The sequence below is a fragment of the Chiroxiphia lanceolata genome, chromosome W, assembly GCF_009829145.1.
Source record: "Chiroxiphia lanceolata isolate bChiLan1 chromosome W, bChiLan1.pri, whole genome shotgun sequence".
Taxonomy (NCBI): domain Eukaryota; kingdom Metazoa; phylum Chordata; class Aves; order Passeriformes; family Pipridae; genus Chiroxiphia; species Chiroxiphia lanceolata.
This window is the reverse complement of record NC_045670.1, coordinates 40,775-68,533: the sequence shown is the minus strand read 5'-3', so window position 1 is coordinate 68,533 and position 27,759 is coordinate 40,775. Positions and strand designations below refer to the sequence as shown.

Genomic DNA, 27,759 nt, shown 5'->3' with positions numbered 1-27,759 from the left:
AAAGGTAAAGATCATAGGCTGAGATAAGAACAATTTACTAGGAACCACAATGAAATAAGAAAATGAACAGTAACAACAACAATACTAATGACAGAGTTTACAAGAGAGGTAACCGCACAGTCTGGGCACCAGCCAAACCAGAAGGGTACCCACCCCCATCCGTCCCCTGCATGTGATGTGAGGTGGTATAGAATAACTCAAGAGTCCTGGCTGTGCCCCTCCTGGCTGCTACAAAAATTTACCGTCCTGGCCAGAACCAGGACAAAACTATTTCGATGACCCTTTCTAACTCCTGTAAAAAGATCTGTTTCCTCCTTTGACAAAGGTGTACCCTGTCTGTTGCCAACAAGCTTGGTGTCATGTAGATCAACCCATGATCAAAAAACCCAGAGTTCTGTTGGTGAAACCAGTCTCGGAGTTGGGTATTGATCTGCTGGTTCTTCCTGTTTCTTCCTTCATCCTTCCCTGCAACTGGAAAAATAGAGGAGAACACTACTTGTGCTCCTGATCCTTCAACCAGTTGTCCCAAGGCCTTGAAGTCTCTTTTGATTGTCCTTGGACTTATTGCAACTTCATCTCTGCCTACATAAAAAAGCAATAATGGATAATAATCTGAGGGCTGTACCAGGGTAGGAAGTTTCCTCACCATGTCTTTAAGCTGAGTCCCAGGAAGGCAGCATACTTCCCTTAAAAAATTTGACTTTCTGTTCCCTTTAGAAGAGAGTGTCTTCTGACAGGAACTCATCTGTTTTTTCTTTATGGAAGTGGTTTTGACACGGTTCATAGGCTGACTTAACCTTGGTGATACCTCTGACCTAGATGATTGCGGTGGTTTGAAAAAAAGGAATTTTAAAAAGCTAATTTAAAAGATTTGTTACAATTTGTTCAAATGTGTGTGAGAGAAGTAGTTTTCAGACACACACACAACTTGATATAAGGGGAGGGGAAATATTTACAAATTTTATTATACACATATATATACATGTAACAACTTAACTATCTCTTCTATAGTAAAGTAATATATTACATTAGATTAAGTCCCTCCTTTCTTTCAAAAAAGAGTCCAGGAAGAAAGGAGAAAAAGTCCTTTTTCACTTTCAAGCTACAGTTCTTCCAAATTAATTTCCTGTGGCACTGTTAAGTGTCTCTTATCTTTTTAAGGCAACAGTTTTAATTTATTGCAGCTAGAATTCTTCCTTTTCTAAGGGGTATGGGGGAGTCGACCCCCACTTCTCTTTAAAGTCTTTATCCCCTGCTCTTACTTCGTGAAAATCCCAGCCCCCTCGGGAAAATCCCCCCCCCTTTCGGGGGGGCTTCTTCGAAGATTCCCACTCCTCCTCTCCACAGTAGGAAAAGGCTGCAAAGTTGACTGGAAAACTCCTGAGGAGTTAACTCCCCCATAGTCTTAGCTGGACTAGGACAGTGGAGGCCCAAAGACTCCCCCCCAAGTTTGGGGGGGGAAAGACTCTCTTCGGCACTTACATGACTGGATATTGTAGCTGCTTTTCCAAAGGTCAGGGCTCCTTAGCTTAACCTTCTTTCGCCACCCCTCCACTCACGCTGGCTCCATTCCAGCGCTGTGTGTCTGCCGCTTGCAGCTCTCTAGCTGGTCGGCTGGACACTTGGTTACCGTTTTCTTCCCCTGCCACTGCGAGGGGAAAAAATGCGACCCGGGGGCCTTTCCCGATCTTTCGGGGTCCTCCTCGGTCACCGGTTTCAGGGGGCTCCACTGCATGGCTGGCTGCTCCTGGCCCAGCTGGCAGGAGCGGGGGGGGGGGGGGGGGGGGGCACATTTAGAGCATGGCTGCTTCTGCTTCTAGCCACGCAGTCAAAAATTAACCTCTTCTCTTCGGTTTCTGTGAGCATGTAACTTCTGCAAGAGCGTACAAGCTGTTAATTGGTCCAGTATCAAAATACCACCCCTGGAGCAAACTATTACAAACCTCAGGGGAAAGACTTTTTTTTCAAACCACCACAATGATCTATTGTCCTTGTCATTGTTTGATTCCACCATTCGTCCTCCTATTGCTTGGTGATGTAGTCATGGAGGAGACATGCCTGCTGTGCCGGGCAGGAATTTGTGACCATTCTCACCTATCCCTTAAATCACTGCATTCTGCCAGGTGGAGAGAGGATAGGGAATCCTCTGCATCATGTGTCCTGTCTGCCTAATAGGCCTGTCCCAGGGAAGATAGGGTGCAATTCCTGTGGTCTATCTCAGACTCCCTGATACTTTTCAACCTACTCACCTCCTGCTGGAGCTCTGCTACTAAACTGAGGAGTTTTTCTACCTTGGTGCATCTCCCACTGGCATGCTCACTACTGCTGTCTGGCATGAGAGTAGGGCACATCCTGCAGCCTGACACCTGGGTATCAGTGTGTTCCCATTGGAGCTGTGTCAGTTGTAGCAGGTGCAGTGTTTAGAGAACCATTGCTTCCTGGTCAGGCTGGCAGTGTTACAGCGCCATTCCATGCAAACTGCCACGCCATGTCCTGTTTGCCTGCCCTAATCACTAGCACTCCCTAGAAGTTTTTTATAAGTGTGTGGACTTGGCTACTGTTGCTCCTGGTCCAACCTGGGTCTTGTCAGCTGCTGTCGCATGAGCCCTGGTTCAGGAAACCCCCCTGTGCACAGGGGCACAAGCACTCCACTGCAGATCATGCTGTCACTGGAGCTGCTCGTCTTGGCGGCTGTAGACCATGTATTTTAATTTGATTGTGAAGAGATGAGTTATTACTCTCTACTTTGCACCTGTTACTTATTCTAATTAAAATCTGTTATCTTTCTTGGGTATATGTTCTCAGTAGGAAGTAATTGTGGCTTAACATCTTCAAGAGTGCTTCTTTATTTACAGTGGATATGTTCTCTGTAATTGTTTTATATTTACATCGAAGTGTTGTTCCTACTTTGTCTAGTAGTTAAGTGGAAGTCAGTATTTCTGTGCTTTTCTTGTGAAGTACTGAAACAGGATAGAGCCAGCCTTGGATAAGACTGTCAAAGGAAGCAAGTGATTTAAAATTTTATCTCAGACTGATGTCCTTGAAATGCTATTCCTGAGGTCTTTTCATAAGCCTGAAATCTTGTGTATCCTGTGTAAGCGTAATGTGAACTTTCCAATGTTATTTTTACCTGTGCCTAATATTATTGGGGAGTCAAATGGAAAAGTCTTTACTGTTCAAAGAGAAAGCAAGTTGTTATCTCTGCTTATTTAAGGCTACTCAGTTTTTCATTTTAGGTATTCAGGTTATCTTATTGGATTTCACACCTTAGTTTTGTTTGTAATTTTAAAAATCAATCGCAGTGTGAGGTGATATTTTAACCCTAATATTATGTAGCACTGGTCTCCGTTTCTAGACATTAGATCAGATGTTCATCTTAGTCTGATGAATACTTAGCTCCTCATTTCTGTTTAGTTTTATTCGGGATTAACCAAATGTTATAGCATAAGAATAAATTATATTTGATTGGGAAGATGAGAATAAATATGGGACTATATATATTTAATATGTTAATATTAAGCATGTTGCATATAAAATGTTTGTATGATAACTTCTCTGAAATTTTTAGCCATGGTAGAGGCAGAAAGTGTGTTTAACTTGATATACCAGAATAGTGAGTCCAATGTGTTTAAGCAAAACGACCTTTTTTTTCCTCTTTAATTCATGGGACTGTTATGCATCTCTTGATTCATCCATAAGTTCAAAATGCTTATATGTAGAAACTGATTAATATTACTGAGAAGGGAATACTGTTGAAAATGGCTTTAGGAATGAGGTTTAATCATTAAAAGGTATAATGAGTCAAAAATCTTTAGGCTTTTAGCTTAATACTACCCTTTAGTGGAATATTGTTGCATTAAAAAGCAAGCATATTTTTATCCATGAGCAACAAGTTTTTTAATTATACTTGGTAGCCCCAGTTATTCTGATAGTGAGGTGAGGGTACACTGGTATAAATGTCATTATTTGGACCTGTTAATCAGTCTACATGTATATTTATGTATTGGTAATTGACAGTAGAAAAACTTAAAAAGTCTCCTTGCTATTTTCAAAGTAAAATGCATCAAAAACTTTATTTAAAAATAAGCCAGATTATTTCTCTTTTGTGATAATTTCCATAAGGCCATTCTGAAGAAGGTGCAGGAAAACAGTTTCCATTGAATAGGAAATAATTTTAAAAACTTTTAAAAAGTCACCATCCCATCATGTAAATCAGAACTTCATGACAAAGCTGAATTCTTTTCACAACTTTTTTATTCGTTTGTTCTCTGTTCCCTGCCTATAATTGAACCCCTCACAAGTGTGTGTTTTTCCTCAAAGGATGCATTCCGTTCAGTTTGTCATTCTGTTATCTTCCAGTGTTTTGGGGGGGGGGGGTTATATTTTTTTGTTTTTAAGGTGCAGAGAGGCAAACTCCTAAAATTTTAATTAACGAAATGTATAGGTTAAAAAGAACAGAGCTGAATTTATGAGGATTTTTTTTCTTGATGTTTTTCTCTCCTGTTACATTAAAGGCTATGAAAGTAGTATGTTATGCCACCTGCTGTTAGGTTATCAAAATGAAAACGGTATTTTAGAATGATATGAAGAAATACTGGCTTGGAGAGATGTTGTGAGAATTCTATGTAATTTAATTTTGTTCTCTGGACCTGACATCATGGGTAGTAGTGGTGACTTGTGTTAATACTGGATTTTTATCTGATAATAACGTTTATAATTAGGAAATGACCATTGGGATATTTGCAGTTTTGAGATCTTGATGATCTTTCTCTACTAATCCTCTTGGAGTCAATGTTGGTGCTTTCTTCCAATAATATTGCTTCTAGGACATTTTCTGCATTTGCACTGAACTAAGAAAAGCTTTTTTAAATTGATCATAAAAGAGGACTTTGATCAAAATATCGCATGTTGTACACACTAGTTATTGTCATGAAGGCCTTTAATTTACTATTGCAAGCAAAGGAAGTTTTTGTGGGCCTGGATGATGCTTCCTTTGCCCTTATCTAAATTAACAGCAGAGAACTGAAATAAAGAAAATTGCAAAAACCTTGAGAAGATAATGAAGTTTTTTCCTGACCCAGGCAGTATGACTGATTGATTTTCAGTGCAAAGATTGAACAAAAGGAAGAAACTGAAGAGATGATGCAATGTAAAATTAAGATGTATTCAAAGTTGTTCTGTACTTCAAAAGAGAAGACCTAAATTTCTGCTCTCAGATATGTTTATGTTGTGAAAAATGGTTGTGGCATTCTTCAGAATTTAACTATGAGAAAGTATAAAAATAAACACAAAATCCAGGGAGAGGTGGTGTTATGTGGTGGTGGTGGTGGTGGTGTGTGGTTTTGTGTGACTTGCGGGATGGTCTGCTGTGGACTTTTTCTTTGTTTTGTTTTTTTCACAAACTGTACTATTTTAACCTCGAGAGTGTTTTGAACCAAGCTTTCAAACAGTGGAAAAAAGTGATTAAAAAGAATTTATATCCTAACAAATTATCATTTTGAGTGCTTGACTGTTTTTTTATTTTACTTTGAGTTTGACTTTCACTTTGGATGATTATTGCCTTTTTGAAGATATAAATATGCTTAAAATTGAGTCTTATTGTGCATAAGCTCCATAAAAGCTTCTTGGTTGAATTCCTTTCGTTGTTGGGGGCCATAGCAACAAATCTGTATCATTAAACCAATGTGAAATAATTGTTTTCAAGCAATTTTCTTTGTTCACAGGTGTCAGCTGTGACGCATGTTTAAAAGGAAATTTTCGAGGTCGCAGATACAAGTGTTTAATTTGCTACGATTACGATTTGTGTGCAACTTGTTATGAGAGTGGTGCAACGACAACGAGGCATACAACTGACCATCCAATGCAGTGCATACTAACAAGAGTAGATTTTGGTAAGTAATAATTTAATTTATATTAGAGCTGTTTGCAGTAGTTAAAAACTTGTATTTTATTTCACCACTTGGGAACTTTTTTCCCTCCAAATAGCATGCTGAAAATCATAACAAGTTCCTGTCTCTTGATAAAAAGCTTGTTCTGTCTTTGGTTCTAGCATATGAAATATACTTTATTCTTTTAGGTTAAGTGTTTTGGCACACAGCAAATTATCATGGCTGGGCTTCGCGAATGAAGATTTGGGAAAGGTCTCTACCCACGTTTGTCACAAGCGTGCTGGTGGCTAAAAAGGCCAATACGAGATAGGCATGTCCGATTGCAAAAGGCACAACAGAAAGACTCCTTAGGTGGTAAATTCTGCAAGGCATGATTCTTTCTGCGTTGCCTTTTCTCCTCAAGGGTGATCCTGCGTGCTTTCTCAAAGGCATCAACAGCGTGTGTCTCCAGACCTCCCGGTTGGAGGCCAGAGTAGACCAGTTATGTTGATCAATATGACCAAGGCTGAGATGTTGTTTCAGGGAGTCCTTGTATCTTCTCTTTGGGGCTCCTCTCATGCGGCAGCCGGTGGCAAGTTCACCATAAAACAAGATCTTAGGGAGGCGGTGGTCCTTCATCCTTGAGACATGCCCTGCCCAACGCAGCTGTGTTCTCAGCAACATGACCTCAATGCTTGTGACTGCTGCTTGTTCTAGAACAGATGTATTAGTCACATAATCTGACCAGTGGATGTTTAGGATTGTGCAGAGACAGCGTTGATGGAAGCGTTCTAGGAGTCACAGGTGGTGGCAATAGATGACCCATGATTCAGATCCATATAAGAGAGTAGACAGCACTATGGCTCTGTAAACACTGATCTTTGTACTTTTCTTCAAGTGTTTATTTCACCAAACTCTTTTATGAAGCTTTCCGAAGGCACTATATGCCTTTGCTAACCTGTTTTCTATCTCTCCGTCAATCTTACCATCCGAGGAGATGAGGCTACCTAGGTAATTAAACTGCTGGACTGAACTGAACACTGATTTGCCAATGATTAGCCAGTGATTCGCCAATGATTCGCCGAGCCGGGCGGGCCGTGCCCACACAGCAAATTATCAGACTATTAAATAGATATATGATAAAAAGTTCACTCGTAAATTAACTTCCAATTCAAAAAGTGCCACAAAAATGCATGCACCCACCCCTCCTTCTCCCAATATGTTGTACCAGAAAGTACCATGGTGAAGAAGAGAAATAGCAGTGAGAGTTTGGGGAAAATGTTGTTTTGTAGTTACATCAAGGGATGTTAATGCAGCAGGGATGGTAGGCTGTACTGAATGTGGAAGACTAGTGGCAAGGGCTAGGAAGTAGTCCTCTTAATTGCTGTTTTCCCTGAGTCATTCCCTCAGTTTAGAAAGGATGTTGAGGTACTGGAGCATGTCCTAAGAAGGGCAATGAGGCTGGTGAAGGGTCTGGAGCACAAGTCCTATGAGGAGTGGCTAAGGGAGCTGGGGTTGTTTAGCCTGGAGAAGAAGAGGCTCAGATGAGACGTCATCACTCCATACAACCACATGAAAGGAGGTTGTAGCAAGGTGGGGGTTGGTCTCTTCTCCCAGGCAACTAGCAACAGGACAAGAGGGCACAGTCTTAAGTTGCGCCAGGGGAGGTTTATGTTGGACATTAGTGTAAGGTAAATATACACAGGTACGTTTAACAAGAATACCAAGGCAGTGGAAGGATTAAAAAAAAGGTTTATTTCAGATGCAAGGACCACTTTTTATGATGGTGCACGCATTGGGCCCCAGGGGCAAAAGGCAAAGCCCCTCCTCCTCCAAGGCTTTTTGTATCTTCTCTCTCTCCTCCCCCACTTTCTCTGGCCCAAGGAGGCCTTGTACATGTACATGTCTGCAAACATTTTGTCTCTCTGCATACCAGAGAGCAAGGTTGAGAACTTTTCTTGCTGTGGCGGGGGGGGGAAGGGGGGGGGAGAGGGGAAAGCATTGAAACAGCCTTTGAGAAAGAGCCATCACCTAGACAGATACAAATTCTTTTGGAAATGTATCTATTCCTACACTCCACCCCTTCATTTAGGAAGGCTGCCTCACCAGGATCAAAAACATAGAACGTAACAGTGTAAAAAGGCACATGGAGGCAAATGTCTCAGTCCTTCTGCTGTGGTATTAAACCATTCAGGCAGCAAGGTGCCTTAACCGTCATATGGAGTCCTGCTGATGTCAGAGTCCATCTCAATGCAGCCAGTTTGGCAGTTATGTGGGAGCAGTACAAGCCATTAGGCTCGAACAGCACACAGCAGTGAGGCAGAAGGCTGAACTGGGAAAGTACTCAGATACATACATCACAGGTGCTCTGTGTCAGTTGTGCTCAGCAGGAAGTCAATTGGAGTGCAAGCCCGAAGCCCAAAACACAGGTCGATCCCCTCCCCTCCTGGAGAAGGCCCAGGGGCTTGTGGAAAACACCTGAAACACAGGAAACTTGAGAAGCAAATGTTAGCAAAGAATGCATGAGAAGTATTCCCGACAGAAGGGGGGGGGGGGGCTGTCAAGGCAGGCATCTGCCAAGGAGCAAACCTACTGACCCCCCATAACATCCTCCAAGGGTCACATAATTCCTTCAAATACAATAAAATACAGTCGTGCAGATGCCATGAATGCCAGTCTACAATGGTACAAAGCCCCTTGCCAGTGTTTGGCCCACAGCCAAACAGCTGTCATTCTGGCCAACCCTAGCAGACCACTCAGTAAAGCTGCCAGGGGCGAAGCCAGTACCCCAAGAATCTGTATAAGCTAGCAGGGCCTTGCACCCACCCTGCATCAGCAGGTGGTGAGGTAAATACAGCTGATATCGCAGCTAGGAGCAAATGGGGGACTGTGCCCCCAGTGTTATACACAACGGCTGCCCCCCAAACACTATATGAACTTTGAGCAGGCTTAACAAAATCTGCAGGAATGACCAAGGCATCACTACCTGTCAGCCAAGCACTGGTGTTAGCCTCCCCCCCGCTGACCGAAATGAGAAACCCATAGATAACCATCTTTCTAACAGAACATTTGAAACAAAACTTTCCAGGGGGTCAGCACACCCCATCAATACAGGAAAGCCAGGACCCCTCAACACCAAGGTAACACAGCACTGGAGAGCGGGGGCGGAGAGCGGGGGCAAGGCCTCCTGTGTCATGGGGCCCCAGCTCTGCGGAGCCCGCCCCTTCGCCTGTTCCATTGGCTATATATCAGCAATGTGGGACACCAAATGGTGCAAAAGCCATTGCAGCTCCCAACTGTGCTGTTCATGAGCCGCCAACACTGCCCGCTCCAAGCTTCACACCCGCCTCAGATCACCCACCTGCACTTCCAGGGCTGCCACTTGGCCCCTCAAGGCCACAATCTCCTGGTCAAGGGCTCTGAGTCTGGTCAGCAGAAACCATCCCACCTGGCCCGCCAGCACCCAAGCAGATTTACATGCTGGACCCCATGGCAGTAAACGTGGAACTGCCTCAATCATTTGCGGGCCAGCCTCTGTCACAGACCTCACTTTGAACCAGGTGTCATGGGGAGTCATCATCACAAAAAAGGCAGCCACAGGGCCCCAAGGGTCGTTGTCCGGCCATCTGACAACATGGGGGTCATTGACACAGCCCCCCCAGTCCTTGATCTTCTCCACAACCACTGCATGATTATTCTGGGGATCTGCTGATTCTACACCAAAAATGTAAGGTAAACATACGCAAATATTCTTCTCAAGAATGCCACGGCAGTGGAAGGATTAAAAAAAAGATTTATTTCAGATGCAAGGACCACTTTTTTGATGGTGCACGCATCAGGCCCCAGGGGCAAAAGGCTTTTTGTATCTTCTCTCTCTCCTCCCCCACTCTCTCTGACCCAAGGAGTCCTTGTACATGTACATGTCTGCAAACATTTTATCTCTCTGCATACCAGAAAGCAAGGAAAGTAAGGCTGAGAACTTTTCTTGCTGTGGCAAGGGAGGGGGGGAGGAGGGGGAAGGAGGGGGAAACATTGAAACTGCCTTTGAGAAAGAGCCATCACCTAGGCAGAAAGCCTTCCTAGGGAAACGAGTCCTAACTTCCTGTTATGAATTCTTCTGGAAATGTATCTATTCCTACATTAGGAAAAAATTCTACACAGAAAGAGTGGTTGGGCATTGGAATGGGCTCCCCAGGGAGGTGGTGGAGTCACCGTCCCTGGAGGTGTTTAAGAAAAGAATGGATGTGGCACTCAGTGCCATGGTCTAGTTGACAAGGTAGTGTTCGATCATAGGTTGGACTCGATGATCTCAGAGGTCTTTTCCAACCTACTTGATTCTGTGATTCTATCATCATATTTATAACACGAGTGTTGTAATTCAGGAGATACTGAGGTCTGGATAGATTGACTAGATTTCAGCTTGAGGCTTTACTATTAGAAGATGATTCATTTAGTCTTGCATGTCAAGTAGTGACAGCTGTGTTGGCGGTGTTAGGTGTTGACAACTGGGCATCAAATCTTTTGTAATCTGCATCATCACTTGTGTGTATTCATGGCTTTGGTATTTGGTATCAACAAAAAAAATCATCCAGCTAGTGCTGGATGAATTAACTGAATCCCTGACACTGTGTCTCTGTTAGACCCAGAAGAGTGTTTCTGATTCTCGAGTGGTTAGCCCAGCAAGCACTACTTAGCTCTGTAGCTGAACACTGAGAAACTGATGAATTTGTATGAAGAAAAACAGAGAACGTGCTGTTTCTTGCTACTGGACATGGCTATACTGTGAGATATTTCAAAAAGGTTGACATATTGATGTGCTATATGGAAGCAATTTGCAACTTTTTCCAGACTCTGTCAAACTTACATTTTACTCTAGAAAGCGTGGCTCTTGTGCTGTATTTTTATTGAAAAGGGAGGTTTCTGTTAGAGAGTTCCAAATAAGGTAACTAGAAATTCTAACTGCTGGGATTAGATCACTCCATTCAGTAAAGTGGGACAAAAAAAATGATGTTTGAAAAAATGTTAGTCTATATAAATGATGTAGTACATTATTATATGTCTTTATCTGATTGTTTACAAAGCAAGGGGAGATCTAAACAGGAATGTATTGTTTATTTATGCTTTTGGCAGGGTACCTAGCTGGAGGGCTCGGGAAGCTTTTTGGCTAGAAAATGTGAAGCAAAACATAAATTTAAGGAAGCTTTAAGGGTTCTGATTTAATGAAGTTTATTGATTAGTGTTGAAGTACCACCTGGGGGGGAAGCTTGTCAGCATCCAGTTTCTTCAACTTTTTAATTCAAATATTAGTGTGAAATCAGCATATTACTTGTATGGTGTGGGAGGCGACTGGGCTGTGGACAGCTTGGACCTTGAGTTTGAGCGGTTGCAGCTGCGAGGTTGTAAAGGAATGTGAACATCGAAGTGAGAAGAAGATAAACAAAGAAGATGGAACTACTGAACCACAGAGGCAGCCGGACATCCTAAACTACTGAGTCACCGTGAGTTGCAGAAGCTATAGAGCAACCAATCTTGACATGTTTATATAGTAAGGGCACCAATGATGGTGAAACACGCTGGCTAGGGGAGACTATAACAATGTATGAAATAGAGGCTTTTCTGCATGAAATCCCAGTGTGGTGTCCGTCCCGACAACGACATTTGGTGACGCCGATATGATATTGCGTCGAAGTGATCTCCTAGAGAAAGAGTTTGAAGTGATCTCCTAGAGAGAGAGTTTGAACTGTAGGGTGATGTACGGTGGGGACGGAGCTCAATGAAGCTTGAAAGCAACGGGGAGTTGCCAGGCCGGCCAGACGCAAGACACCCGGATAGGTGAGCCATTGAGAAGAGTCTGTGGAGCAGCGGAGCTCCACGGAACCCAGTAAAGCTATAAAGACGACAGACCTGAGACCCAGAGGTCCGACCTTACCTTACCGACACCTGGAAGAAGGTGAGTTGCTGGGAACAATAAATAATGGGGGCGCAGATAGCCATGAAGGAGAAACCTCTTGTCACAGTGCTTGATGCAGCCACTGAGCCTCTCAAGCAGGCTGCCAGCATTCTGAAACTGTGGCGAACTGTCTTTAAAACTTTAAAAGATCGTGATTCTAAAAGGTCACCTCCCTCCAAGCCAGAAAATTAAGAAAAACCTAGTAAGTCATCCCCGGAGGCAGTGAAAGAAGAAGCCAGCCCCCCCCCCCCCCCATCCCCCGCCACTACTACGAGACTTTTCAGCCCAGCAGTCGCCCTGCTGAAGGGGGAAGTGCATCGCTGCCCGGCACACACTGCACCGACCGAACTGTGTGAATTCGAACCGTGTGGAGTCGTGGTGCAGACGAACACCAGAGAGCCACTATGACCGGAAGACCCTAATGGTGTAGCAGAGCAGAGCGAGGCAGCGCCGCGCGAGTAAGGCAAGAGCGCCTGAGCGCCAGCAAGAGAGCAGCCTGGCGGCAGCAGTGCAAAAAAAAAAAAACCAGGAACAGAGCGGCCCCAGAGGGAAACAGGAATGGAGCGGCCCCAGAGGGAAACAGGAATGGAGTGGCCCCAGAAGGAAACAGGAATGGAGCAGCCCCGTAGAAATGCTACTTCTCGTTGAGAGAGGGAGCAGGCTAGATAGTGTACCTGCCTTACCGTATTTTTGTTAACTCGTGTTAATTGTGTTGTGTGTCCAATGTGTTGTTGTGAGCTCACAGTGTTGCTAACGGTACCGTGCTAGTGTGTGTGTGTGTTGTGTGTGTGTTGGGGGTTGTGTGTGTGTGTGGAAAAGCGCGCATGAGTTTGTTAGTAACTGTTAAAACCCAGGGATGAGGGTCCGGGAGTATGGACGGCAGGAGTTCCGAAACACCGCACAGACGATCAATGTGATCGAACGATGTCCCATTTATTATTTAAACGAGTTAACTTTAATACAGTTAGCTTTTTCCGGGTACGTGATTACAACAAAGCGACTGGATAACTCAGTCTGTGCACGCGTCTCATGCCTTTAGCTCATTGGTCCCGATGCTCTGTCCACGCGTCCTGACGTCATTCGTGCCGCCCAAAGTCCCTCTGCCTTTAGGGACTTTCCCAGGACTTTCCAATTTTCTCTTTATCTCCAGTTTCCCACAACTTTCAACTATAAACACACAGTTTTCACACAACTTGCAAGTATAAACACACAGAGTTTCACACAGTTTGCAACTATAAACTAGTCTTTTAATAACCTCCAAAGTTATGTCAAGTGAGGCCTACTGTTCCTCAGAGCTAGCAATATGGATTGTTCACAAGGTGCCCATTTTCCTGCTACACGGGAGAGGTGCCTCAGATGGACGCAGGAGCATAGGAATTTGCTTTGGGATTGCTCAACCTGCTGCCTGAGTCCGGCGTGTGGGGGTCGCGCGTCGGGGCCGGGGGCCACCCCGCCGGATCGGGGCCAAGCTGCCATGCGGAGGATACGGAAGGCAGCGAGGACCCGATGCTGGCTGCGGCAGCATAAGATAAAAGGTCTCCGAACCCTCACGCATGCCAACAGAACCATGGCATGGCAGAGGGGGATAACTTGAATGCGGGGGAAGAGAGAGAAGTGAGGAGAATTTAAGTACATGAATCTTCTGCAGAGTAAATGCACAGCAGTGAAACCATTAGACCTATTTAATAATTTAAGTATCTATAACTTTGATTTTGATAACTTTAGAGAAAGGGGATGGGGGACAAGCTCGGGAGGGGGCCCGCGGAGACTGTACGTGAGTGATCAGGAAAGAGAAGCAAGGTCTCTCTCTCATTACTCCTTTTAATCGCTTGTGGGTAACTTAAAACCAAAGAATTGTGTTTTACTAAAAACAGGTATGCAGAAAGTTTTAGGAGGTTCCCGAGGAATGGATCTTTGTGTGAAAGTTTTGGTGAAATGCCTTATTCTTAGTTGTATCTTACCCCTGTAAAAACCTTCTTCCAAAATAGCATATTCAGCAGAAAAAAAGCAGAATTTTGGCAACAAGTAAACCCCTGACAAAGTTTTTGCCAGGAGAGAAAAGAAAAAGAAAGGTAAAAAACCCCCCTTGCCTTAGCCTTAGCAGGGGGAGAGATAAAGGTGTGTTCACACAATAGAGATAGTTTGTTGCTTAGCAACCAAGCGGGAGGCTTATACCTCCCCCAGCCAAACCTAAGAAAGTTTAAAATACCAGTTTCTCGGGGCTGGGGAGGGGGTGGAACCCTCCTGCTTTATAGAAACTGCAACTTTGCAACCTTCTGGTTGGAGAAAGAAATTAGCTCCAATATAGAAGGTCATAATATGATCGAATTTGTGTTATGAATTTGGCTGGAATTTGAAAACAAACTCAAAATTCTATATCATATCCAAACTAGAAAAACTTTAAAGGAGTGGATTGCTAGTATAGTTTGAATAATACTGTCAAATTACCAGACAATACTATAGTTATTGATATTATATTTCTATTGTCTTTCATGAAAATTGGTATTGTTTGTATACGTTTTGTCCCAATAGTTTTATAGGGAGTGGCAAGAACTGTTTGGAATATCTCTCTCTCCTCTCTGACTGCTACAACATATGAAAGAAACCTTTTAGTTTACAAATCCACACAAGATTATAAATAACAATGCATGAAGTGCTGAGCCTCACAGAAAAAGAGCCCAACAGTGCTAGAAAGCAAGAAAGTGGCTAGTTAGCAAGGCTGTAAATGAAGGACTGATGTTTTTCGGACACTCCCCCCCTCCCCCCATAGACCCTAGCTCACATCATGCCTGCAATCTTTTGATAGACTGCTAACATCATAGCATGATGGTTTGTTTAAGTTGAGTGCTTTGTCTAACTTGTGCATTGCTTTACTGAATGCCTTAATTGAGTGAATTTTGATCATGTCCTGGATATTCTTCATGCTCTTAATGCTCTTGGGTTCTTCACAGTACACAGGCTTTGAGCATTTAACACAAGCAGTGACAACGCCTGGTGCCTGATTATATCACACTACCTGCTTTGTTCTACATGATTCTCTGCAGCCTTTTATTAGTAACTGGCAGCCAACCATTTCATACTATGAAGCCTCATATAGCCAAGTTACAAAAATTCTGAAGTTTGAAGTTCTTTTGTGAAAATTGTTTAATAGTCTAAGCTCTACTTTGCAGAAATTCCACAGATTCATTCTGTAGTCCGGACCTGTGAGATTAAGCGCTCCTATTCATCTGTTCCAACTTGGAGACTCAGTCTATGTTCAAAAGTAGGATGCTGACCCCCTGTATACTGACTGCAAAAAGATTATTATTACCCACAACCACAGCATAGCATGCAGGTGACCCTAGCTGACCCAACGAAGCAAGAACAGCTAGAACCTATTCCGATCTCTTCACTAAAGATAGATATGATTACAAAGATATTATCATCTACACTTTTGCTATTACTCATTTGTTGTGAATATTTTATGTTATTTTCCTTGTTTTTCATCAATATGCTGTTTAAGTTGTTCAACAATGGCATGGTCCAACCACAGACCATGCGGTGGGAATGTATTTGTGCTTAATTAGATGATGCAAACACTGATAAACAAGAACTTCATCCCTGAAACAACCATCTTGTATAAATTGAGATTAATTGTTTTTTTACTATTAGTTGACAACCCTCCAAAAACATTTGAAAGAAAAAGTGAAAAAGAAGATGATGTTAAGACAGACTCCTGGAAAAAAAAAAAAAAAAGGAGGGGGGAGTGAGGAAAGACAGGTTCATGAGATGGTCTTAATAACTGTTTCTTGAAGTTGCTTGCCTAAATAGCCAAAATTGTTTTAAGATATATGCATAAATGTAATGGAAAAGTAGAGTTTTAAAAGTTTTTGTAGTGACTACTGATAGGCTTTCTTTGATATCTAAAAGCCCATTAGCGGGGGAAGTGTGTGGTTTTACTTTAAAAGGAGTATATATTTATCTTTAAACTATAAAGAATGTTTGTATGTATTTGGGTTTTGAATTGAACATGAAGTAGAAATATGTTTGTGTTTTCCAAGTTATACTTTCATAAAAACAAGAAATGCATAATTAGATCTTACTCATCTGAGGGCAAAACACAAGAATGATAATTTCTTAGTTTGTAAAACACTGACATGAAACTTAGAAGTATGTCTGTGTGAAAGTATGTTTGACAGTGGCCACTGTGAGAGTTTGTGTGTGTGTGTATGTTTTGGTTTTGCTCACAAATACACAAACACCCTTAAATAAATAACAGAAAACACATAACCCTAAATTGAATGAAGTTCCATTTGCAGAAGTGTTTTTAGATTGGATCAAAGCTCTCAAGAACAAACCCTATTTTAGAAACACCCTTAGGCAAAAGTTAAAGAGCACAAACCCTAAAGTGATCAAGTTATTAAGTTTTAGTTCAAAACCATTTACGTATAAGTCAGTTTTAATAAAGTGTTAAAAGGATAACTTAAATAAGACTAATTTCTGATAGAGAATAATGCGAATAAGTTAAGTAAGTTGTTTAAGTAAACATGTTTTATATGAATCCATGGTTGTTTAATTTAGATATCGAACAAATGTTTGATAGTCCTTTTTGATTGCTTAAATGTTTTTAATGTTAGTGCTAGATTTGGAAAGATAGTCATTGTAACATTATTCAGAGTTTTGTGCATTTTATTATGTGTTCCCTGTTTGATGTCCTGTGTTCAATGAGTGATTGGTCAGAATTTCTCCCAGGTCTTTGTTTTTCAGTTTAAAAACAAAAAGAGGGGGAATTGTGGGAGGCGACTGGGCTGTGGACAGCTTGGACCTTGAGTTTGAGCGGTTGCAGCTGTGAGATTGTAAAGGAATGTGAACATCGAAGTGAGAAGAAGATAAACAAAGAAGATGGAACTACTGAACCACAGAGGCAGCCGGACATCCTAAACTGCTGAGTCACCATGAGTTGCAGAAGCTATAGAGCAACCAATCTTGACATGTTTATGTAGTAAGGGCACCAATGATGGTGAAACACGCTGGCTAGGGGAGACTATAAATTAACAATGTTTGTATGAAATAGAGGCTTTTCTGCATGAAATCCCAGTGTGGCGTCCATCCCAACAATGACAGTATGGTGTCAACATTTTTAGTTTATATATATTAAATTGAAATGAAGTTGCACTTGTATGAAGATGTGTTGTTAAAATTCCTGCCTTCCGTGTACCTTTTTAAAGTAATATGTCTCCTCAGTCTACAAGAACAAATTGTTACATTGAGTTCTTAATTGGTTCCTCAAAATACTGGTTTTGTCTGAGGAATGCTAGTGAATTTCTGAATGAGTGCCAGGAGGTTTGCAACCAGAGAGAAGAATGTGCTAGCTCTGTGGTTGATGAAGCAAAATTGTTCTTTTTCTTCCCCACTGGGATTGTCAGATGTCCTAAAGCCATTTCCTTAGGAAACACTACAGTTTATAAATACCCTTAGGCTTGAAATCTAATTTAGTATGCCATCGAGTCCCCTTTAGAGAGTGTTCTGAACCTAAACATCATCTTAGTACTCTTCCTGTATAAGCAGTGAAGGAAGCTTTTCCTGGAGTAATGTAATTTAGTATGAATTTAGCATGGTTTTTTTAATTTTCATGATCAGTTTGGCTCATGTTAATTGCTACATTAGTAGCTCAAGGAAGGTTGCTACTTTGGTAGTCAAGAAGTGCTGAAGTATTGAAAATGGTACGTAACATCTCATTCCTTTTGCTTTGCTAAAATTTCCCCTTATTGTTAAATACTGGTTCAACTATGACATCAGTATCAACATATGGACTGATGGTGTCACTGAGACATTTTAAATTACAATATTTAACATAGATTTGCTGTGAGACCACAGTACATCTACAGTGATCTTACCTGTAATACAAGCTCACCTAAGGTAAAAACAACGATGGGGGAAAAGTGATGGGTTCAGCAGCACCATCAGACTTAACTTTCTAATATTCAGGAAGAACAATGTTGTTTGCTAGTGTAAAAATTAGGTAGTCTGTCTATTCCTTTGAAAGTTGAGTCATTGAACAACTTTATAGTATTGGCATATATACTGTGGAGAAGTAAAATGTTTATTTTGATTAATTAATGAATTAATTTGACAGTGATTACATGCACATAGGTATATATAAAGAGGTCATATAAATAAAATAATGAACTATGCTGCTTGAAAGTAACCCTTCCTAAAACATCATCTTTTTCCAGATTTGTATTATGGTGGAGAAGCTTTCTCTGTAGAGCAGCCACAGTCCTTTACTTGTCCTTATTGTGGAAAGATGGGTTATACAGAAACATCTCTTCAAGAACATGTCGCTTCTGAACACGCAGAAACATCAACAGAGGTGGTAAGCCACTTCAGCATTGTTTTTCAATTACAATGAAAGTTTATGAAAATTTCCAGGAAATTAGTATCTTTTTTCCTTGAAGTATGTGTTAATTTAAATGTTGACTAGGAAGGTATGTACCATACATACATAGACACTATGTTGGTGTTTTCCCTGTTGACTCCTTGAGCTACTAACAGTGCCTAATTCAACAGTTTACATCTGCCTACATCATCACCTTTACCTCTCTGCAGAGTTTCTCACAGCATTCTCCCATCAGTCTGAGTCAAGGTTATACAGCTGAGTCCTTGGATCCTTGGTGTGCAACCCACTAAATCCTGGTGTTACAGAGAGGATTAAACCCTTGTAAAAATAAATAACTTTTAAATATATTGACCTTTTTTTTAATAAAGTGGCTCTTGCTGTTTCCCACTTGATTTTTCTGATGATTTCAACAGTGGCAATTGGTGAAGAGCAATTACATACCATATAATAGCCTACTGCAACAATTGTTTTGCTTCTGCTTTTGTCAGTAAGTGTTTTCCTCAAGTCTTTATATCTAGATGTTACTGTTGCTTGTGGCAGAAGGTCTGAAATTTTTCTGAAATGCAAGTGAATTCCTTGCTATGGAAACAATAAAATAATAAATAACTTGGATTTTGATACTATTAGAAATATTTTGTTCTCAACCCTCATTACAGTGTTGAGAAACTACATCCTTGCATTGCTTAGTGTTCAGACAATTTTCTTTTTAGAAAAGTCTGTAGCCCTGTTTTTAGATTTATCTTCATGGTGCAGGTATGTTTTGTATTTCTTTCTAAAGTCCACTAATTCAACAGTTATGTGTGTTAGCAATCCTATGTTAAATTCTTGACTAAGAAGTTTGGGTATCTTTCCAGCAGTGAGGAATATATTCATATTTGTGTGTGAATACTGTGCATGCCTGAGGAACGTATGATTACAGAAGGACATTCAGGGAAATGTTGTCTAGTTATTTTTGTTGTAGATTCCTATAAAAATGTGCATGCTTGAAGAAAATTTTTTTGAGAAATTATGTGGGAGAAGGACAATCTCTCTTCTTAGAGCCTGCTAAGGGCCTTATATCAAGGAGTAGCAGAGGAGGTAAACCTGGTCAACCTGTTCTGAGACTCAAAATTGTCCTGGTTTTTCCTAAAAACATATGAACTATTGGTGTATATTTCTTCATTTTTAGAGTTGAAAGCACAGTAATTATTATTTCTCCATCAAATGATCAAGGGTAATGGTCAGCAATACCGGGCAACAGATATATGTGACTGACATTATGATGATTGTTACTGTTGCTATTGGGTTTCAAAAACAGCATTTAGGTAGAAGTTTGGGGGTTTTTTTAGGGTTGTAGCTCTGAAAATTGTAAGAAATGCAATCAGATATCATCTTTGAATCAAGTTTCAGAATGAATACATCAGTTTTCTGCTACTCAGTCACACTTAGTGGATTAATTTTGTATTTAGTAATGCAGCAACTAGACTGAAGTGAAAGGACCGGGTGGGGTGGGTCAACCTTTGCTGGTTGCCAGGTGCCCATCAAGCTGCTCTATCTCACCTCCCTCCCCAGCAACAGGATGGGTAGAAAATATGGAAAAATGCTCATTGGTCAGGATAAGGAGGGGCATTGCTCATCAGTTACTATCATGGACAAAAGTAATTCAACTTGGGGAAACTAAATTTATTGCCAATTGAACAGAGTATGACAATGAGAAATAAGAACAAGTTTTAAAACACCTTTCTCTCCCTTTTTCTCTGGCTCAACTTCACTCTCAACTCTTCTACCACCTTTTCCCTCCCTGAGCAGCACAGGGGGATAGGGAATGGGGCTTGCAGTCAGTTCACAATGCTTCATCTCTGCCACTCCTTCCTCCTCACACTCTTACCCTACTCCAATATGGGGTCCCTCCCATGGGATACAGTCCTTAATGATCCACTCCAGCATGGGTTCTTCCCACAGACTGCAGTTATTCAGGAATAGATTGCTCTTGTATGGGTCCCCCACAGGGTCACAGTTCTGACAGAAAATCTTCTCCTGCTTGGGCTCCTCAACATAGACTGCAGCTTTCTTCAGAGCACATCCACCTGCTCTGGTGTGGGGTCCTTCAAGGACTGCAGGGGGGACAACCTGTGTCACCATGGTCTTCTCCATGGGCTACAGGGGAATCTGCTCTACTGCTTAGAGTACCTCCTCCCCCTCCTTCTTCATTGACCTTGGTGTCTGCAGGGTTATTTTTCTGCATTTCCTCACTCCTCTCACAGCTGCTGCTGTGCAGCTTTTTTACTCTTTCTTAAATATATTATCACAGAGGTGCTACCACCATTACTGATTGGCTCAGCTTTAGCCAGGGGCAAGTCTGTCTTGGAGTTGATTGGAACAGGCTCTCTTGGCTATAGGGACAGCTTCTGTTGTCTTTTCAAGCCAAAAAGTCTTTAACATGTACAGAAAAGAAGGAGCATGGCACAGATCGGATAAACTAATATTGAGAACAGATAAGTTAATATCGTGGTCAGCAATGGTTAAGCAAATGTAATAATTATATGTTCCCTCTAATATGCTCTGGTCAAATCTGTCATTATCTCAAACCCTTTGAGTTCTAGGTTGCATGCCAAAAATACTGGTCATGGTCCAGTGCTCATGGCAACTAAGCACCACACAGCTGCTTGCTCACTTGTCCCCTGGCCCTAGTGGAATGGGATAGGATAGGATGGAGGGGAGAATAAGAAAGGTAAAAGTGCAAAAACTTGCAGGTTGAGATAATAGGGAAAGCAAAATCTGCCTATGCAAGCAAAGCAAAATAAGGAATTCATTCCTTCCTTTCCATTGGCAGGCAGATGTTTAGCCATCTCCAAGAAAGCAGGGTTCCATCACATGTAATGATTTCTTGGGAAGGACAAACACCATAACTCTGAACCATCCTCCTTTCTTCCCTGTGTTTTTTATTGCTGAGCGTGATGGCATATGGTATGGAATATCCCTTTGGTAAGTTGGGATCAGCTGTCTCAGCTGCGTCCCCTCACAACTACTTGTACATCCCCAGTCTACCTGCTGTTGGGGCAGTGTGAGAGACAGAGAAGGTCTTGATGTGTAAGAGCTGTTCAGCAATAGCTAAAACATTGGTGTGTTATCAACACACTTTTGGTCACAAAGCCAAAGCATAGCACTATATGGGCTACTATGAAGAAATTTAACTCTATCCTAGCCAAAATCAGTATACTTGTATACATGGGGAGGTGATGGTAATAAGGGAACAAATCTAGAAACTAAGTCAACTGTGATGTTTGGAGCTTAACTGGCTTAAGGTTTTTTAGTAATATCCTGGATTTCATTCCAAGTAATATGGTGATTTTTTAATTTTAAGGGATGTTAAGAGCATGGTTGCTTTATCCAGACCAGGAATCCCTTCTGCTCAGCTACTGAAGCCCAGTCTGGGGACCCAGGACCTCTGCCTAGGGATGCAGTTGCCACTTTCCTGTTTGCAGGTTCAACCAGTAGTGAAGCCGAGCACATATTTCGGAGACCTGTACACACACGGAGGACTCTGACACATGGCCCATCACAGATAACCACCAACATAGTGCTGCCTTCAGCAGCACCTACATGTAGGACTTGCATAAAACATAAATATAGGGCAGACGTTCCCTCCTTCCTCTTCACCTGGTAGAGATAGAAGGTTGTTGCTATAGTGAAGGTACACATGATACTCTCTAGATTCATAAGCACACACATGTTCACTGTGATTCCTCGAGTACTGGCATGACCCTCTTTGTCCAGTACCCCTGCCTGGATCCCAGGCACTCTTACTTGCTTCATTGGTCTCCTGTTTGCCAGCTAGTCCAGCTTGATGCTCACTAGCAAACACTCATGCACTCATCTCACAAGCACTCCACATTTGCATGTTCCCCTGGGCATACCAGCACAGACCTTTGCCTGCTTCATACTTCTGTCTAGACTCAAGGCTCCTCTGTACTCATTTGCTAGTCCAGATTGAAGTTTACTAGCCAATATGCATGCACACCAGGTTTGGGGAAGTTGCAGACAACCACTCCCCCTTTCCCCCAGTAGCTGGCACCAGGCACCACATGGGCTGTGACTGGTGGTCCTGCTTCACCTACCAGTGCTGGACCCCTAACTCATGCTGATTTCCCTCCAATTAGCTGTGTTTGGGAATACATACTGTTTCTGCTCCAGTGGCTGAAGGCAGAGACCACAACTCACTCCGGTAGCTGATGTTAAGACCCCACTCAGTCCAGTAGCCAACACCACAGGCACCCCTGGCCTGACTGGAATAACTGGCACCAAATCCACATATGACAGTTCCCCCAGTAGCGGGCACTCCAGACGCAAACTTTGTAGGACCCACCCTAGGTCTAGAGAGCTATGGTCCCTCCAACTACTGATGCTAGGAACCTCACTTGTAGCAGTAGCTGACACCACAAGCCACAGGGACACCTACAGCCCCAGTCTGACTCCAGTATCTGGCATCAAATTTTGTTCATACATACACAGGTCTCACCAGTAGCTGGCACTTAGTCCTTGCAGCATACATACACATGGGATAGACAGTGAGATTATACAGAGATTGTTAAGATTTAATAAGAAGATATAGGAAGACAGGACAGACTGTGGTGATCAGGCTCAGTCAGACAAACATACTGACCAGCTCTGTCTTAAGTGTGACCAGTCCACTTTATACCCATTTCTGTCTACCCTCCCTGTTGTTCCTCCCTGCTCTCCCTTCTCCTTGCATTTTTCTTCATAGGTCTGCATGGTTCTATTGATTCCCTCACCCCTCCCAGTCTGGGGTGTCCCCCCTAATTTACAGTCTTATCAGTTGTAAAGTCCAGGTTGATATTCCTGGAAGAATAGTTAAGACCCAACATATACTGTGTTGAAGTTTCTCCTTTCTGGCTTTTTAACATGTGATCTGTCAAACTTTAAGGCTGGCCTGCAAAACTGTTGCAAAGGACTTTTAAGGCACACTTCTCTCAAGTGGTTGCAAAGTCATTGGCAGGAAAAATCAAAATAATAAATGAAGGTTGCTAAGGCAGTAAGTGTCCCTAGACTTTTTTAAAATATGTGTTTAGGCTTAAGAAAAAAAGAAAACCATAATGCCATCTCCTAAAATACTTGATAGGAATGAGGAGTTTCTCTTTGCCAAATCTCTACTTGTGTGTTACCACAGTGGATGGTCTCAGTTGTGATACTTGAATGAATATTCACATCTAGTTTCATTCTCCTTCCTACACTTCACTGGTGAGATGAATAAGAAGTCACTTGGGGATTCAAAGAGCAGTAAATGAATGTCTTAGTTTAACAAGATTACAATTTAGAAATTAAAAAACTTCAGGTGGAAGTGTGGAAAAGGAAAAAAACCCAGCTTTTTACTAACAAAATCTGAATAAACAACAAATCAAAAACTTTCAGGAGAAACAAAACAAAGTTCCAATTCCCCGGGGGGGGGGGGGGGAGAAACCCGTAGCAACCCGGGGGGGTTGCTCGCAGCCAGCAATGAAAAGAAAGTCCTTTTTCCCACAGACAGTCTTGAAAGCAGAATACCTCGCTCTGAGATGGGTCGGTCTCTCTCAGTCGTCCTCCGCGAGGTGTCCCATGGGGAAAAAAAACTTCCTCTCAGGAAAAGAAAAGGAGGCGGCCGAAAACCGGGCTGCGGACAAAACCCCAAAGCCCCCAAACAGACTCCCAGCACTCCCCTTGGCAACCTCCTTTTCCCGAGAGAACTCACTCTCCCCCCCCCAACCCCCGCGCTGCTCAGCACGTGCGGCTTTGCTCTGTTCCCCCCCCATCCCGGAAGAAACAGATGGGGGGGCAGACATTGGGAAAAAATTCCAACATCTCTTTTCAAACTTATGACAATGAACTTGATAATGTTATATGTAGGTACATTCAAGCAGTAATCCTGTGTAACTAGACCTACTGTCTGTGTTGGAATTGACATAGACAAATTTGAAAACTGAAACATTGCAGATAGGATTTTAAAATTTTACTTTTTGGTTTCCATGATATTATTAAAAGCATAATTACAAGGAAAAGTAATTGTAAGTAAGTATAAGAATCCATGTCAAGTGATCAACTCTGAATTGTGTTTTGTGATTTGTGTAAAGTTGGTTGTGGGTTTTTTTTCTTCTCACTTTGTTGTTTCAGATCTGTCCAATATGTGCAGCATTGCCTGGAGGGGATCCTAATCATGTCACAGATGACTTTGCAGCTCATCTTACACTGGAACACAGAGCTCCTAGAGATTTAATATCCTTTCTTAAGTTGAGGGAAAAGGGATAGACTGTTCCTTATGATAGCTGTAACTGCTTGTTCTGACTTCTGTAGTCAAATGGCTACATCAGTTTTGCTTATTTTTTAGAACTGGTGTTTAGTTATAGGAGAACTATAAGTCTGAATTGCTTATATGTATATATATTTATATCTATCAAACTGTGAATGGGCTTTGGGTGTTGCTTGACAATGTGGATGTGTGGTTTTGTTTTATTCCTGATAGTGAAACCTTGTAAAGATGTTTCTGACACCCAGCTGCTTCTTTCTGCATTTTTTACCCTTATTAGTTCTGATGTCATTTTGTGTATGGGAAAGCAGCAATCCAGATACGATAGTGTTTTATAGATAATCACAAGACTGAAAGCAGATTTCACCAAAAGCATATATGTTTGTTAGAGAATGCTTTGAACTTTGAAACTGAGGGATCTTAAGTGTTTGATTAGTTTTATTACTGTATTTCAATAGGGTAGTTTCAGCTTGTGATTTATTGACTTTTTTAAAGATATAACTAGAAGACCTATCAGGAGACTTCCTAGGGATTAGGACTATCTTTGTTATCTGCAAATTGTAGGGATATAACTACTCTCAATGACTGAAGAGCTCAAACTGTCAGTTTCTTTTCACTTTTAAGTACAATCTTTTTTCTGTTACTTGGTCTTAGGAATAGTAATGTAGCACTTTTTTTGCTGTACAAATACTTGCAACATAATTTCAGAAGATACTCTTCATGGAAGTACAGGCTATCATGAAAAACTCATTAAGTGATCTTGAAATGATTTATCTTTCTGTATCTCATTTAAAAAAATACACTTCTGGCGTAATTTAATAGTGCCTTTTTTTGTTCAGGACTTCTTAAAAAAAAAAAAAAACAGGCCTAACAACTCAAACTCATTATATCTACTGCTAGCAACATGAGAGGAAATGGTTTCACCTTGGTTGTGGTCTGTATTTAAATTTGTTAGCATTTAAATTGTCAGTCTGAATTACACAGTGAAATTGACTTCCTATTGAAGTGGATGAGGTGTTGGATTAGAATTCATGCTTCTGAAGTTTTTCCTTCCCCTCCCACATCGGTGATGTCAGATAACTTTTAATTGTAAAATGTCTGTTTATTACTAGCTACATAAGAACTAGAGAAATCAGAATAATCTTTTCAGTTTCTGTGTAAGGCCACAGTGTCAGTCATCACAAAACTGATGGGGGGAGTCTTTATAAATAATTATAGGAAATGCATGTGAAAGTCTCTGTACAACATTACTTTAGCAATCAGTGTTGCCAAGTCCACAAAACTTGATAGAGTTTCTGGACTAGTTTTTCCATGTTGAGTACTATTTCATGTCTTCTGACAGCTAAGACTAAAAGGAAGAAATGGGGGAGAGATTTCCCTCTGTTCAGTTGCTATCAGTTTAGGAAAGGATATGGTCTTGTGTGTAACAGTCAGAAGGGTGTTTTAAGCTGTTTTAAATGGCTGCACATATTTCTTGTGAAGAATCCTGTGCAGACACTGCAAGATACCACCTTTATCCCTGGAGACTCTGGACAGCTCTTTGAATTCCAGTTTCTTTCTTAAACAATTTTCAACTGTTTTACTGTTTAAAATATGGCTTTAGTCTTGACCTTGTAAATGGTTCTAACTTGGTTGTTTTCAGTATATGTTTGCAATGAGTTAAGAGTTCTAAATGCTTTTTTAACCCCATCATAGTTGGGTGAGACATCAATATACTCTTAACTAGTATATTTAAATAATGTTGCTTTTCTTAAAAACACTTTGAAAGGTGCAACTAGCAAACTACTATGACCCTTTTCTAAATCAGACCAAGGCTGGAATTTTTCAAAGGATTTATATTAAGGATGTCTAGTTATCTTATTTTCCAAGTTTACTTTAAAAAAAGGCTCAGAATGGGGGCATTTTTCTGTCAGATGTAGCTATAGAAAGCTTCCCAAACTGCATGAGAGCAGTAGTCAATCAGTAAAATATTAGTGACAATGTTCTATCACTTCCAGTATCCAGTATCAACAGATACAAAGGAGGAACAAACCAATCTCTGCTAGACAACTATATTCTGTCTCAAAGGAGATTACCCCCCCCCCATAAGAATTGATATGCAGATGACCAAACCATGACTAGGGTATTAAGGAAAAGTTTATTCCAATATCAGAAACCCTAAATGCACTGTTAAATCATGCAGCAGGCAAAAGAGCAGCCCAGGAAACCCATTCCGGTGCTTTTATAACAACATCTTTTGCGTGCGCATAACTTCAAGGCTGTGTTCTCCCCTGTGCTTTATGGTCTCACTCTCTCCTAGCAGAGGCCTCAGGCATGTCTGTGAGAACTTAATCTCTTCTTGCAAAAGGGAAGTTAACTTCTTAAACAGACAGGCAGAGAAATAGATAGCACTATTCATGGGAAAGATTTTTCTCTCACATTGGGTTTTTTCTAGGCCTAGTTTTCCCAGCAAGACCTCAGTGAGTAAAACTCACACGTTTGTGTGGTAAGAATAGCAATAAAACTTTGTAGATTATTTTCAGTATTTAAATACCCTTCTTTCCCAATTTTTATGCTAAAATCCTTATGTCTATCGAGTAATGTGTTCTGCTGAATATGCATCATCAGTTGTAGCATTACCTAGTAGAAACTTTAATCCATAAGGCAGAAAATCCATCCTGACATTTTTTAGACATGATAAAAAGCCTGGGAAAGATGAATTTAGTGCAAGGAGCCTTGGGTTCACATCTATAGGTCTGACTGGCACCATAGCTATGATTGCATGGCACTTATAAAGTTGAATCATTGTTTTATGAATGAGGAATAGTGTGTTGCCCAATTATTCAATCTAGTAAATGTTCTTGCTGTTTAATACTTGATAGCAAAAGACTTTTCTTAACTGCTTGGTTATGATGAATCTAGTGGTGTCCGGCACGTACGTAGAATGTTTCACCCAGGCCGGGGTTTGGGAGGCCCCCGTGCACGTAGATCAAACATGCACTTTACTAGCAGTTCCAGTGGTGGCCTTTCATCTTCTCAGAGTTCATATTCTCCAAGCAATAGAGAAACCATGGATCCTATAGCTGGTAAGAGCTGTAACCACTGATTTTAGCTCAGAGTCCTTAAATAGACTTTGAAACAAAATCCAAGATGATAATAGTTGTCTTGTTTTTCTGTCTTTAAAAATAAAAAAATACTTTCTAATGTTTTAATTGATGGGTATTTACTGATGAAAAGTATCCTTAATTGGATTGTCTACAGGGATCGAACCTGGAACTACTGAAATGAAAAACACTGCCCCTTTAGC

At 41.4% G+C, this 27,759-nt stretch overlaps 1 protein-coding gene across 1 annotated transcript in view; it reads left to right on the top strand.

Moving 5' to 3' along the window:
- Nucleotides 1-3,570: 3,570 nt before the first annotated feature.
- LOC116779960 (E3 ubiquitin-protein ligase KCMF1-like) overlaps nucleotides 3,571-27,759 on the top strand; it is a 32,332-nt gene continuing 8,143 nt past the window's right edge. The window contains exons 1-5 of the mRNA XM_032674473.1: nucleotides 3,571-3,613; nucleotides 5,724-5,891; nucleotides 18,033-18,172; nucleotides 24,341-24,442; nucleotides 27,364-27,538. Of these exons, the coding sequence (XP_032530364.1) occupies nucleotides 3,571-3,613; nucleotides 5,724-5,891; nucleotides 18,033-18,172; nucleotides 24,341-24,442; nucleotides 27,364-27,538 (628 nt within the window). The remainder of the gene's footprint in view (nucleotides 3,614-5,723; nucleotides 5,892-18,032; nucleotides 18,173-24,340; nucleotides 24,443-27,363; nucleotides 27,539-27,759) is intronic.